Below are 14,675 nucleotides of genomic sequence, written 5' to 3' on the forward strand. Positions count from 1 at the left end.
CACTCTTAAAGTTTTGTGAAATTACATAAACACATTTGGGCTCTAATGGTCAACATAGAGTACTTGTGGATGATAATTGCTTCCGCTTACCATGTGAAAGAGACACATACTTCATGGGGAGAATATTGGAGTACAAGTGAGAGGTACATCATGTAAGAAATATAAAAGTTGAGCACCATATAAGTGAGAAGAAGACCTCTAAACTTAAGCCTTGTTTTGGGTTAAAGTGTGGTTTCGAGTTCACTTATATGATTGTTTATAACTCATCGGTATAAATCTCTCTGGTGTTTATCTTTCTTGATTCTCCAACAATTATTATTAGAGTCGATGGTTCGAATTGATGACTGACTAAAACAAGTAAGATGAGGGCGAATGAAACATGGGCATAGAGATTCCTTGTATTGAAAGTCTTCCCGTTGGTGAGTCCATGCACAGAGGACAAGTTGTGGGTCCTACAAGTGTTACAGCGGTACAAGGTACTAGAACATGTTGGTGACAATGATTAGATGAGTTGGGGCAACCACATTTAAGCTCTAAGAGAAATCATTGAATACTTGTGGATTGAAAATAACTTCTGCTGAAGAAAATAATTACCATGTGAAAGAGACTCACACTTGAGGAGAAGATTGTTGGAGTTCAAGTGTATGGTGAAGTCTCGCATCATGTAAAAATGAAAAGGTTGAACACCATATAATTGAAGACAAGACCTATAAATATGAGTTTTAATATTTTAAGTTAGAGTGTAATATCATGTTTGTGTCACTATAATGTTTTGAAATATTAAGAGAATATTAGTATAATATATACAAATATCAATGTAAAATATAAAAATAAATAGTACTTATGTATAATAATTAAAAAAAACTCAAGGTAAGAGTATAATAAAATATTCTCTTTGTTTTTAATTATATAATCCTTTTTATAATTTTTTTGTCTCTGTTTTATAAGATTATTTTTATAAATTATTTTTAATTTATAAACGCATTAATTATTTTTTTCTTACATATTTTTATTTAATTATTTTTTACAAAAAATTAATAAAAAATAATTAAGTGAATAGTAAAATAAAAAAATAATAATCATAAAAAGTAATATAAATAATTAATAAATTTAATGTGATTAATTAAATTAAAGATTTTTAATAATTATAAATTAATATGTTAGAAAATAAAGTACATTTGCTTGTGGAGTAGGAGATTTTGAGACAGCATTGCCTTCAATATCGTGTTTGTTGCATCAGACAGACAAAGCAAGAGGCATTTCCAAAAATGATCAGACTCGTTAGACTGTGGCACTGTCACAAGCCTTTCACGTTCCCCAAACCTCAACCTCGTATGGTAGTAGAAGCATCATCATCGTGTTTCTCCACGCGCGTGGGCACACACAACGGGACCTTCCACTGCGACGAGGCCCTCGCCTGCTTCATGCTTCGCCTCTCCAAACGCTTCTCCGCTGCTCACATCGTCCGAACCAGGGACCCCAACCTTCTTCAATCCCTCCACGCACTCGTCGACGTTGGAGGCGCGTATGACCCAACACGACACCGTTTCGATCATCACCAAAAGGACTTTCACCAAGTCTTCGGACACGGCTTCCACACTAAACTCAGCAGCGCTGGCCTTGTCTACAAGGTGTTTGATCTTTGTTCATCACTCTTTTTACCTTTTTTGCTGTTTTTTTTATCGGCAAATGTTAGTGATTAATTGTTAATTTTTTTTGTTAGTGGAAGGAATTGAAGTCCTGAACTTTCCCTCCTCCCTTCTCTTTTTAACCACCAAGTTAACCTTAAAACTCCCCTTTTTCTCTGTTTATGTCATTATTCATAACCTAACTCATTACTATTCCTCTTTAGCATTTTGGATTAGAGATAATTGCAAATGTGCTGAAGCTTCATGAAGACCATCCTCATGTACACCAGTTGTATCCAGTTATATACAGAAACTTTGTGGAGGCAATTGATGCTGTGGATAACGGAGTCAATCTATATGACCTTGATGTCCCTCCAAAATATGAAATTAACACGACCCTGGCCTCTAGAATAAAACGCTTGAATTTGAACTGGATGGATTCAGACCAGTCATCTGATAGAGAAAACGAGGCTTTTCATCGAGCAATGGCGCTAGCGGGTGCTGAATTTCTGGAGAATGTGAATTATTATGCAAAGTCATGGTTACCAGCACGGTCAATTGTTATGGACAGTCTTGCTGCGAGGGAAAGTGTTGATTCGAGTGGAGAAATCGTAAAGCTCAACCGATCTTGTCCTGTAAGACACAGCCCACGGGGCATTTTAATTAATCTCACGAGTTACTAGTGATTTTTGTGAGAATTTTCTATTTGTACCAGTGGATGGGTAAATTACAATCTTTGCAGGTTTTTAGTTTCATTGTTGCTATTATTACCTGACTAAAACCTTTTCTCACTTGCTCTGCAGTGGAAACTTCACATACATGAGCTTGAGGAGGAAATGAAAATCAGTCCTTCTATCAAGTATGTTCTTTACCCGGTACGTATATTAGTCAACGAGTCTTTAGAATTGAGTATAGGCATAAATCATTGTCATCCAACAAAAAGAAAACTGAGTTTACTGTGGTTTATTTTTGCAGATCATCATGTTCCTGTTACTTGTATTTTAGGATTCATTCTTTGTTTTACTATTTGATTTATTAATAAATGATTATTGTTCGTAGGATGATAGGAGTGAGAATTGGCGACTGCAGGCAGTGGCAATTTCACCTGCTAAATTTGAGAGCAGAAAACCGTTACCATATCTTTGGAGGGGTTTAGAAAATGACAACCTCTCTGAGGTTGCCGGAATCCCAGGTTGTACTTTTGTGCACATGAGTGGTTTTATTGGAGGAAATAGAAGTTATGGCGGGGCTCTAGCCATGGCAAGAGCTTCTTTAAAGGCTTAGGCAATGGTAGGTTTAACTTCATAACTTTTTTCCAAACTTTCTTTTTGGCCTTGGGCAATAATAAGGAATCGAAAGCAATGGAACCAGAAATGCTTGAATGCAAAACTTGGTTTTTCATTGAAGCATTATGCTTCAGTTGTTCAGAAACATGGTGGTTTATGCATGGTTCTAAATCACAAAAATGCTGATCACACACTGCTGATAAATAAATGGGCATTTTCCAGTTTAAGCTAGGAATGCAACCTTTACAGAATGTAACCTGGCATTTTTGTTGCCAATTCTTGCTTAAGAATTTTCTGCACTAGTTCAATAATGACATTTCAATTCGTTGGTTCTATTCTTCATATGCTTTTATCAGCATTCTCATCATGGCCAAAACTAGGTCTAGGCTTCACTACACACACATTCTTGGCACTAGATTCATTCCTCTGAAACACTTGGCAGATCCTCTTTAAACCATGAGTAAAGGCCGCCTTCGAGATGGAAGACATTGGTATAACCATCAAGGACCAGCAAGTAAGCTGCTATGAGAGACCTGTGAAAGTATCAAAATGTGACAAACAGAGCAACATAGCAATCATTTGAAGAGTCAATAGTAATTCTTTTCATAATCACACAAGAAGGTATGCAACATACAGAGTGCAACCGTAAGAAGATGATATGTTGCAGACAATCATATAACTTCCCCGATCAAACATTCATGCAATCCAAGTTATTAGCTGCACTTTCCCTTTTGTATTTTAACCGTTGAAGAACTTGTTTGATTTTGAGAGCTAATTGCTAATTGTGGTTGGATTTTACTTCCTTATCAACCATTCGTGTTGTTATTATTACTTTAAACAATAGCTTGGTAGGATGTTTTACGATAACAGTTCCCATTGACCCTGTCTACTGTTTTTCAATGTCTTGAGTCCGAGGTTGGATGCAAAGTGCAAACACATCTAAAAGGATTACCTCAGAATTGCCATGCAAAATTAATAAATTTCATAAAATCTCTTCAACCAATTTCGGACCATAATCTTATTGCATGTATGAAATTCTATGTGCAAAATTAAAAATCCAAAGAAGCAAATAGGCAATTAGCCACAAGAAATTCAAAATAATCAATACCTTGATTGTTGACCTTCGGGTAGATTTTGTGACGGTTTCATTGTACCCCCTGCTGAGCAAGCTACTATTATCTTTGCATTTTTATCTAATTTTGCTTCAACAGCTGCCATCATGAACCAAATATTTTGATTTAGAAAGCCAGAAATGAAACAATTTCAAGTAAAACGCATGATGAGATAAAATTATCGTACACTGGATGAACTCGGGATTCTCTTCAGTCCCAGCAAAAATACCAAAAAATGCAAATGCAGCACGTCTGGCAATGTCCCATGCTGTCCACTCTTTTATAAGCCTATATATTTGCACATTGATAGCATCTGGAGGATGAGCCTGCATTAAATGCCAAAAGTCATCAGTTTTATCCTTTGTACCAGATAGATTAATGGGAATCAGAAGCACCAGATAGACCCAAAAATGCTTCACTAGTGAGCAGGCACGTTGCAGTTGGAACACAAGGATTCTAAATTTTTTTACTAACCTCTTTGAACTCTGCTTCTGGCCTTACGTCGAGAATCACAAAATTATTTTCTTTCTGAAGACGGAAAGCTTCCTTTGCATCCACACTTCTTACCTGCAATATCATAATCATATCATACACCTTTAAATATTTACTCTGCATATAGTACAGACAAGATATCACATTCCCTTAACTTAACACAGATTTAGAGTTAGGATTTATTATTAATTATAGCATTTGTCTGACCAGCTAGTCTGGTTGTCCCTTTGTGAACTCAAGATTTATATTATGATGCAAAGGACATTTCAACCTTATGTTACCCTAACGTTTTGCATTTTATTTCAATTTCTTGTTACTCAGTTTAACATGAAATGCTGAGGATGCAAATGTGCTTGTTTGTGCATTCAGGAGAGTATGGGGAGCTATAGTGCTTTACCCTTTTTTCCAGCAGATATTCTCGCTTAACCTTCCAGTCTTCTTCAGCTAATAACTCCATGAGAAGTTAAAAAAAGGAAGAGCTTTTAAGATTCTATAATGTATTCAAGGTGCCATGGCAATTTAATTTAGCAAGAGAAACTCAGAACAAGTACCTGGTGACTTAGCTGGTTTTGTGGCTGCATTTTGGATTGTTAAGCCTCTTGTGATATTCTGTTGGAGTGAATTTTTTCCTGTGGATCTGTATGATCTCACTCTCCCCCACCATGAATTATGATCGCGTGTAGCTTCTAAAGAAGGTACCAAAGACTGTAAAGATGATGTGGATGAGTACTGCACAACAATTGATGTAAAAGCTGCCATGCTTTGAAGCTCCGTTTCAATTGAAAAAAATCAGATGAGATTTCAAAATTTTCTAGTTAATGGTCAATAGTGTATTCGATGGTTGAATTAGTGGGAAGATCTTGGGATAGTGTACTTTGGGCAATTTGTGTGACATGAGTATCTGCTTATTGTAGATATTTAGGGGTCAGAATCTGAGATTGTGGTTGACGTTTTACGAGTCCTTTACTATGTGGATATCCTTCGTTGTCATCACTTTGTCTTAGTTTGTTTTCTTGTAAGTCTTTTAATGTAATTTTCAAATTTAAGGTAATTAGTATAAAAGTAAAAAAAAAAACCTTATCATGATGATTTATGATTGATTAGATGACAATGTAAAACTTACCATGATAATGTGATTAGTTAGATGATAATATAAAACTATTTTACACAATATAATTTTTTTTCTCTTTTTAAAATTATTTTTCCACCCACTTTCATCATTTTGATACCTATTTGTATGGGGTTTTTTCACCCACTTGTTCTACCTATTATTTATTTATTTGCCCATTTCCAACTTATTTACATTGCCGTTGATATTTTCTGTTCATTTTTTATAGTCTCCCCCCTCCCCCTATTTTCACTTATTTTCATAGTAATTTTTCACCTAACTTGTATGTAATCATTCATATGAAGCTTTTGTTTTGATAATGATTCTGCATAGTTATATGTAAATTTAGTTAATATTATTTTTATTTTTTTATAAATATTATTAATTTTTTATAAGATAAAATGATTATTAAAGTATGTGTATCGTAAGGGTCTGACTTGTTGGGATTAAATTTTAGCTAGTTTAGGTTTGGAACTAAGAAAATAAAACCTTAATAATGTTAAGTTGATAAAATATGGGAATATTTTAGGCAATGATCATAAATCTATGTTTCAATATATGAAATATTGAATCCATGAAAAGAAAAACAAGTTAACATGCATGGATTCACATAGTGGTAAAAACATAAATGATTGGCCACTTGTAGTGGCTGAATTAGCATATACCTATAGATAATTTATATATTTTCAAATCATAAATCAGCTTGAACATGCATAAAAAATCTTTCAATAATCATATCAAATTCAAATAAAGGCTTAGGCTTGATATAGATGTCATCAGTGTCCGATAACAGTTGAATAGGGATATTAGGAGAGGGAATAAACATAAATTACACTCGCATTCAAAATAAGGGTTCTATATACAATTGATACATAAGGGAAATTAACGTATTTGCAAATATAAGCAAATACATATCAATAATGCCAAAATACAGTCATTCAAAATATACAACCTAGTCTTAACTCAACATACCGACACTAGAAAAACAAACTTATTAGTAAAGCCAAAATGCTTTTTTTTTTAAACAATAGTAATTAAAGTCTTTGACTCTCGAACAAGTTTTTAAAATATTTTTATAAGTTTTAGTCTTTTGAATTGGATATAAGATTAATTCTTAATTTAAAACATAGTCAAACTTTATTAGTTATATACTTGCCGTGATATAGTTAAAATATTCGGGTAACTTCAATTTTATACTTTTTCAATAATCATGTGTGTTTGACTGTGAAGAAATAAGGAAAAAGAGAGACAAATTTTTAAAATTATATGTGGATCTCTCGCACTATCTCCCAAACGCGGTGTCGATTATTAAATGCTTTGTGGCATTTAGGCAGGCAGTAAATTTACTCAAATTAACGTGTCAACTTGATTACCAAATCACACGCACAATTTACGTGCTGGATTCAATTCAATAATGGATTTCACACCATCTGTTCTTTTCTTGATACAATTTTGTCAACACTGTCACAACTACACGATAAAATTAATCTGATTAATCTTGGAATCTTGAGAATACTATGAACAAATATACAATATATACAAGATATCTCATCCTGATAATTCCCCTTAAGTCCTAGTTGGGTATGTCAAGGGAACACTATTAGAAAATAATTAGGAAACAAAAACAACAAAAAGATAACAGTGGAATTATTTCATATATAATCAATATACAAATAATTTTTATAACAATACTTAATAAAATAAATAAATATAATAATAAATGAGAGTTTAAAAAGAATTTGAGTTGAAGTACGTGTCAAGAGAAAATGATATTTTATTATGGGTGTGTATCTTTATATTTTTTTTCTTTCTGATTTTACTGTGAGAGGAAACTATATATATATATATATATGATCACCAATATGCAATCTAAGTATTACAACCAACAAACTAGTAACAAACATAAAAACAAATCTTAAAGACTAAATTTTAAATGATAGGAAAATATTTTCAAATAAACACTTTTCGTTTTGGAGGTAGAAAGTCGCGTTATTATACGTGCGTTACAAATGAGAATCCGAACAAAATATACGCCTGAGCAAATACGCTTAAATAGCTTTTAGCTTTGCCAAAATGACTCGATGAAAAACCTGCCTTGTTTGACGTAAAAAATTTGTCTCCCTACCTGGAAGGGGAATTGAAGTTCCCTCATTTATTAGTTAAAATTTTATGAAATAAAATCAACTAGTTTATAAACTTTCAATTTTTCAATTTATAAACTAGTTTTATTAACTCCTCCGGAGTTTTTGTATTTAGCCTCTGCTGATGCTAGAGGCTGTTCTTTTCCCCGCATGATTGTGGTGAAGTTTCTTTTGTTACTTTCCCATATATATATATATAAACTATTTTTATTTTTTAATAACAATACACATTTGTTTTTAATTTAGAGGCGTGATTCAGTTGGGACTCAAGGTGTGACATGGGTGTGTACATATTTATATAATGGTTTAGTTTTAAAATAATCCGTTTGGGTATTTGAAACTCTAAAAGCATTTAATTTGTTTTTCCATCTTCAGAAAGAAAAATTGTTTTTCCATCAATTTGAAAGATATAGGTGAAACATCCAGGCTTGAAATTTTAAAGGCCAATTAACGCAAAACATGGATAATAGTAATAACAAACAAAAAGCACATTGATTATTGAACAAGGAATGTTGACCTTATTATTTCTGGAATGGTTTCATTTCAATAATATGCAAAAGGAACTCAGAAGTCAGAACAAAGTACCTGGTGGGTATTGCTTGTTCTGTTGCAACAGATTGGGCTTTTAGCTTAGCCCGTTGGTATATTATGATTCCGACATGAATTGTAATAATGATAATTTAAAAGGAAAACCCAAAGGCAAGGTATATAAATTAGATTGTAGAAAAAAATACGGAAGTATATTACAAGAAAACATCAATTCAATTGTGAAAAAAAAAATCATGTAACTACCAATCTGCCTGCTTGCGTTCTGCTTCTAATCAAGGATATGATCACAGGTTCAATACATATCATCAGTACCAATATAAAATTGTTTAGGACGGATAATTGACATTTTCTTAACCTCAGTAAAAAAAATAGTTTATTTTCTTTATATGACAAGATAAAATTGTGTAAGAAGAGGTTGGCACGAATGCTATTAAAAAAAAAGTGGCTAACATTAGTAACATTAGTCGTGCATAAACGTGGTGTCAAGTAAAGGTTCACACTGTGCGGAACAACAGTTAGGAAGGTTCAATTATGTAGGTTTCTAATGTCAATGTCTGCCATGAATCGTGACGATGACTTGCTAAGCAGTCATGGAGAGATCCCTAATGCACACAGAATGGGATCAAATTGCCGCATTACCGACATTCTATAATAATTTTATTCATTTATTTGTTTGGTAATATATACCTTACTATTACCTACCCAGTCACTTGGTTAAGAATTGAAGAACAAAGAGATCTTTACATTTTAATACCATGCGTAAATGAATATAAAAACAATAATATTCCTTCTTACCAAAACAAGTGTCGTTGAAAAAAAAATCGTCCCAAAATAAATGTTGTATTTAGCTTTTAATGTAATATTAGTTACTCTTTTCCATCAATACACGTAATAAATGTCAATTTAATTTTTGAATTTAATATTAATATTACTCTTTCTCATCCGTTTTGTAAAGAATAAATGGTCAATTTTATCTTAGTAGTTTCGGACAATTTTATCCATTTATTATGAAAATGAACAGTTTAGTTTAAAAATTTACAAATATACCGACAATTCAGTTCAACTGTTAAGTTATTTCGTTTTCATTAGCATTAAGTGCATCGTGACATGTGAGGATCCCTATGATAGATCTACATGTGTAGGGGGACATTTCACATTCCACGTCAACCAATAATATTTTAGACTAAAATGACAATGAATTTTTTTTAAAGTTGATTTTTCTATTTTCAAACCTAACAATTATTTTGAGAAAAAGTTTTTTCTTCTTGATTTCTTGTTGATACATGATTACGCAATGACACTCTGGTTCCCAATACTTAAATGACAAAATGGTTCTTATGAATTAAAAACACATTCATAATTAAACTTAAGATTTTGTTCATAATATAGCCAAATAGTAGCAAAATTTCTAATATCACAGTACTAAAAAAAATACACCAAATTATGTATTAATGTTCATCATTCTAACCACAAGTCTAACATAATATTGTCACAATAGAAATTTCAAAAAAAATAAGTTAAAAAAGCAATTAGTTCTTCAAAAAAAAAAATAGAACATAAGAGGTGACAACTTATTCATCGGAGCCTAATCATCTAAAATATTAGATTGTTTCCATGAATTACTTAGAAGGAGGTTGAGGATGCTGAAAATGTGGTGTAGGAATATAATCCATGAATTTTGGTTGGTTCATTCTTGGAGATGATCCACTTAGAAAGAAAACTTTACTCATAGGAGTGGATTGGAAGTGGTCTAAATGTAGGTGTTGTTGGTACAAATGTTGGAACATTTACAACTTTAACATGAGGGGCACTTTACGGTGAAATTTCAACTGCAGTTAGTTCAATGACTGATACACTTTGAGAACAAATAATTTTCTGATGCGGTGAATGAATGAAATTAATATAAATTAACAAATAATAACATTCTAAATAAACATTAGATATATTGAGTAATAATATACTATTGTCTCAATTGTTGTTTGCACATTTTTAATTCATGACAGTGTCGTAGACTATTTTATCATTAGGTTATATTTATTGTGGGGACCAAAGTGTCATTACATAATAAGGTATTAGCACAAAATTAGGAATAAGACACTTCTTCTCAAAATAGCTTCTAGGTTTGAAAATAGAAAAATCAATATTTTTAAAAAAAGTTTACTAACATTTAGTCCATAATATTATTCACTGACATGCAACATTTCCTGCACACGTAAATTTGTCAAATTGGCTTTCACGTGTCACGTATGCACTCAATGTTAATATAAACGGAGATAAGTTAACTATTAGACTAAATTGTTAATACATTTATATATTTATGGATTAAATTGTTCATTTTCATAATCTAGAGATTAAATTGTTATCAAGTAAAAATTATAGGAACAAAATTAATCATTTATCCTTTTGTAAAACTATTACTATCCTTCATTTATTTATTAAATTTTCTTAATCTATACAAAACAACATAGAATGACACTTATTTTAGAAAGAAATAAGTAATGTGAGTTCATTAAATATTTTTGTTCATAAATATAATTGTTCAATGAAAAGTATTTGTGCTATCTATATTTAACCCATAATAAAGGTTAGGTTGAGTAGCTAATATATGGTTAATTATATATATATATATATATATATATATATATATATATATATATTCTATCAAATTAATTATCTATGTTTTGGAAATGAAAAAACAGTTGTGAGTATTTTAAGTTTCGTCCCGTAAAAAAAAGTTTCGTACGTTGCACGGATTTTTACAAAATTAAGAATAAACTATACTAATAACCTTTTACGGTTTACCGAATTTATGTAAATAATTTTAGGAAATTATACAAAAAGCTTCAGTTTTTTTATTTACTCATTTTCTAACATACTTGCTTCATTTGTAACTTTTTTCAGACATAACATTAGAAATGAAAAAGACCACCATAATGTCAATTGTCAAATCAGAGGTTTTTTAGTTAAGATAATTTACTCGTAATTTTATTGTTAAAGTAAGTAAAATAATTTTAAGTTCATAAGTTAGCAGTTAACGAACTAACCTTAACAATTTTATTTTTATTATATACTTTGTTCACATTTTGGAAGTTGAAATTTAAGCTATAACTCCAAGAAAATGCTAGTTGGCCTTGGTTTTCCTACAACTTACCAGAACTCTTGCTTCTTGTACTCGTTGACGGTTGACCTTATCGAAACAATAGAAAATGTTCCATCAAATCTCAGAAGTTAAAGTTTAGCACATGCTTCTGTTAAACGAGCATATATCGATTGATTGGTTTATTTGCTCATTACTGAAAAACACTACGAACATAGTTCTCTTTGCTAATAGTTCTTCCAAGTAGGCAGATTTCCATAGGGTAAGGTATTTACGCATTATATTTAAGTATCACAATTTGTATAAGGTTCAAATGAAAATTGAGAGCAATAGGATAAAAAGGTAAACTTACATTGTGTTTGATTGTGAAGAGTGGAAATGAATAAAAGTGAGGAATAAAAAAATGAAAGAGTAAAAAAAGAGTGAAAAATAAAATTGTTCGGTTGAAATGAAATTGAGTGTAAAAAACAAAAATATTTCAATTAAAATTGGTTAATAGGTAAAAAAAAAAAGTGCATTATTTAACTCTATTTAGATCACTTCACCGTCCCTCTTCTCTCTATTTAAAACCTTAAGATGTTTTCTGGCTATTTAGAACACTTGGAACAATGGTATTGATACAACTGGGCATGTGTAAAATTATGGAGATAATGTTTTTGTAGCCACTTTTTCTTTTTTCTTTTTTTAAAGAAATTGCATATGGAAAAAAATCTAGAGGTCCTACCGTGTCAAATTAGAAATCCAGTGCAATGATCGACATGTGCTGGGGTTGGAAGTGGCCATCTTGCTAGCTAGCTCTCATGATCCACTCCATTTGCCTTTTCATACATTAATTAAATCGTACAAACAAACCTTACCTCAACTCAACCTAGTGCAACAGTGCTACAACCTCTGAGAGATTGACTGAATGTTTCTTCTTCTTCTTCCCATCAACGAGGCCAGAGGCAGACAATTAACCCGACATTGGCTGATAAGGTTTTTTCTAGTTTGTAATCATTTTGTTTATAGGTCTTCAAAAAAGCATTAATTCATTGAGCCCCATTTGGCATTCTTTTCTTTCCTCCCACAGTCCCACTTAAATCAATATTCGGCCTGCTCTCTTACTAGTTCCTTCCTCTCACAATTGTTTGGATGAGGTTAAAGCCTAACTCATAATATTTAATATTCTCCTTGGGTTGCATCAATAATGTTGAAAAATAATTTTTATAACAAATTATCGAGCTATTTGTCACACGCCATTAAGTATTTTAGTGGGTTCATTACAATATTTATTATAAAGATAAGATTCTTGATAACACATCCTAGAGATGTTAGTTTAAAATTAACAAATAATTTTTATTGGATAAAAGTATATTAATATTATTAATTGTTATTTTTTTACTTGAGTGAATCATTAATTTAGTCTTTGAAATTATAATAATCAATCAAATTCATACCTGAAGTTGATAAAATGTCAAAATTATTCTTAGAATTATAAATGATTAGTTAATTTATTATCTAAAGAAAAATAGCAAAACGACCCATAAAATTATGATCATCAATCAATTTAATCTCTATGTTATTAGTTGATGTCATCTAATGTCCTTGAAAAGGTAGAATTGCCCTCAAATGACAATTGCTTGAACCAAAAATACAAAGGGGATTCAAATGTGTCACAAACAACTTTTGATTGGTAGAGATAAGTGGAGGATGGTGAAAGACATGATGGGAAGATACATTAGTGAAAAAATAGTATTTTGAAACATACCAAATGAACAAATCACCCTTGTAAAATCTTAGTTTAGGTATGAAAAGTCGTTGGGCGGTTAGAATGTGTGGATGATGTGACAAGATAGTTGGGTTTGACATAATTAACATGATGGATATGACTAGCATGCAAAATGTACAAATTGGATGTCAAGAAACCACCCTAAGGAAGTCGATCGAGATAGGAGATCCTAGTATGAATCGATGCATGAGAATCCTAATCACTTGTTGCATGAATTATTTGAGGTGACTAAGTAGCCTAAGATCAAAGACTGAATATGCAAAGTCTTCCGATAACAACAGAGTATATAAGGCTTAAGACCACCCTAAAACACTAGCTAACTATGAATACATACATGGTTGGTGTGTCACAGGAGTGAAAATGATTGAAATGTTGGTAGAATAGTAGATATTTTCTTTTCTACATCTTTATTTTTCATTCGCGCATTAGTTTTATATTAATTTTTTATCTATTCATTAAGAAAATGCAATCATAATAACCCTTAAAATCAATTTGTGTAAAACATGCATAAATAAACAAATGGACTCGACATTTTTAAGCACTTGATTAAACATGCATAACTAAATGTGCAAGTTTCACACAATTTTTATTTTAAGGATTATTGTGGCAAGATTTTCTTAATGATAGACCAAAAAATTAATGTAAAACTAATGAGCCAAGGAAGAAGGAAAGCATGGAAAAAAATTATTGTTCATTTATCAATTTTTTGATCGTATTCATCCATGTGACGTGACAACCACACATGTGTGCTTGATTGACTCTCACTCAAGAATTTAACATACCAATTAAACCTTTTAAATGCTCTAAGATAACTCCAACCATTAACAAAATAACTAATTTGATTAATGATTTATAATTTTGAGCATCATTTTGCTATTTTTATTTATTTTGGAGATCAATTTGACTAACCATTTTAATTTCATAAATTAATTTGATTAATAATTTACAATTTTAGATGCTAAATTGATTAGTAATTTATTGTTTTAAAGATTGATTTACTATTTTATTAATTTTAAAAAACATTTTAATTGACCATCACAGTTTCAGGAGTTGAATTGGTATTTATTCTTTTAATTAATATAATGGATACTTTAAAGTAACCAACATTATATTTTTCAACTTTGTGTTATACTTTATTTATGAAACTGATTATTCATTCGTTAATGCACAATGTAATGTGGGCGCGTAGTCGTGTCGGAACAATATTTTGTTGGTTCGACAACAATATGAAAAAGAATTTTTTAATAATCACAATAAAGAACGTATTAAATAATAAATAAATATAGTAGTATTTAATATTAGTTGTTGTTAAAAGTGTATTAAATATATTAGTCAAATAATATCTAATAAACTCTATGGAAAAAATTACTTAAAAATAATTATTAATTTTAAATAAAAATCTATTCTTATTTTCATAATTAATTGTTAAGAGCATTGGTTAACATTTTTTAAAATATTTTAGAATTATTAATATGAAATTAAAAAATTTCCAGC

The 14,675-nt window shown here is 31.0% G+C and overlaps 2 protein-coding genes across 5 annotated transcripts; one reads left to right on the forward strand and one right to left on the reverse strand.

Moving 5' to 3' along the window:
* Positions 1-1,196: 1,196 nt before the first annotated feature.
* On the forward strand, positions 1,197-5,255 carry LOC100798858 (MYG1 exonuclease). Of its 4 annotated transcripts, none has more exons than XR_005891211.1 (5): positions 1,197-1,631; positions 1,853-2,263; positions 2,432-2,487; positions 2,688-2,918; positions 3,357-3,794. XR_005891211.1 is itself a non-coding variant. In XM_006578821.4 (5 exons), exons 1-4 carry the CDS (start codon positions 1,269-1,271, stop codon positions 2,910-2,912), a joined length of 1,071 nt encoding a protein of 356 aa, XP_006578884.1. In that variant the 5' UTR covers positions 1,197-1,268; the 3' UTR covers positions 2,913-2,918; positions 4,840-5,255. The 4 variants fall into 4 exon arrangements, 3 of the variants coding, with proteins under 3 accessions (XP_006578884.1, XP_006578885.1, XP_014630418.1); XM_006578821.4 differs by lacking the exon at positions 3,357-3,794 and adding an exon at positions 4,840-5,255 and having other exon boundaries at positions 2,432-2,503; XM_006578822.4 differs by lacking the exon at positions 3,357-3,794 and adding an exon at positions 4,888-5,255 and having other exon boundaries at positions 2,432-2,503.
* Positions 2,993-5,392, reverse strand: LOC100797443 (rhodanese-like domain-containing protein 14, chloroplastic-like). Its single transcript, NM_001289195.2, has 6 exons — positions 5,070-5,392; positions 4,916-4,962; positions 4,501-4,593; positions 4,214-4,352; positions 4,023-4,125; positions 2,993-3,447 (listed from the first exon to the last, which is right to left on the reverse strand). The coding sequence occupies exons 1-6, from the start codon at positions 5,275-5,277 to the stop codon at positions 3,333-3,335; spliced, it is 705 nt and encodes a 234-aa protein (NP_001276124.2). The 5' UTR covers positions 5,278-5,392; the 3' UTR covers positions 2,993-3,332.
* Positions 5,393-14,675: the final 9,283 nt, after the last annotated feature.

Source organism: Glycine max, chromosome 4, assembly GCF_000004515.6.
Source record: "Glycine max cultivar Williams 82 chromosome 4, Glycine_max_v4.0, whole genome shotgun sequence".
In the NCBI taxonomy this organism is placed as follows: domain Eukaryota; kingdom Viridiplantae; phylum Streptophyta; class Magnoliopsida; order Fabales; family Fabaceae; genus Glycine; species Glycine max.

Excerpts from the sequence above, each read along its gene's own strand:
- LOC100798858 (XM_006578821.4), top strand. The coding sequence starts at position 1,269 with ATGATCAGACTCGTTAGACTGTGGCACTGTCACAAGCCTTTCACGTTC. Across the intron at positions 1,632-1,852 it reads GCGCTGGCCTTGTCTACAAG|CATTTTGGATTAGAGATAAT; the intron begins GTGTTTGATCTT and ends ATTCCTCTTTAG. Across the intron at positions 2,264-2,431 it reads AGCTCAACCGATCTTGTCCT|TGGAAACTTCACATACATGA; the intron begins GTAAGACACAGC and ends CTTGCTCTGCAG.
- LOC100797443 (NM_001289195.2), bottom strand. The coding sequence starts at position 5,277 with ATGGCAGCTTTTACATCAATTGTTGTGCAGTACTCATCCACATCATCT. Across the intron at positions 4,963-5,069 it reads AAAACCAGCTAAGTCACCAG|CTGAAGAAGACTGGAAGGTT; the intron begins GTACTTGTTCTG and ends TGGAGTTATTAG. Across the intron at positions 4,126-4,213 it reads GAATCCCGAGTTCATCCAGT|CTGTTGAAGCAAAATTAGAT; the intron begins GTACGATAATTT and ends TCATGATGGCAG.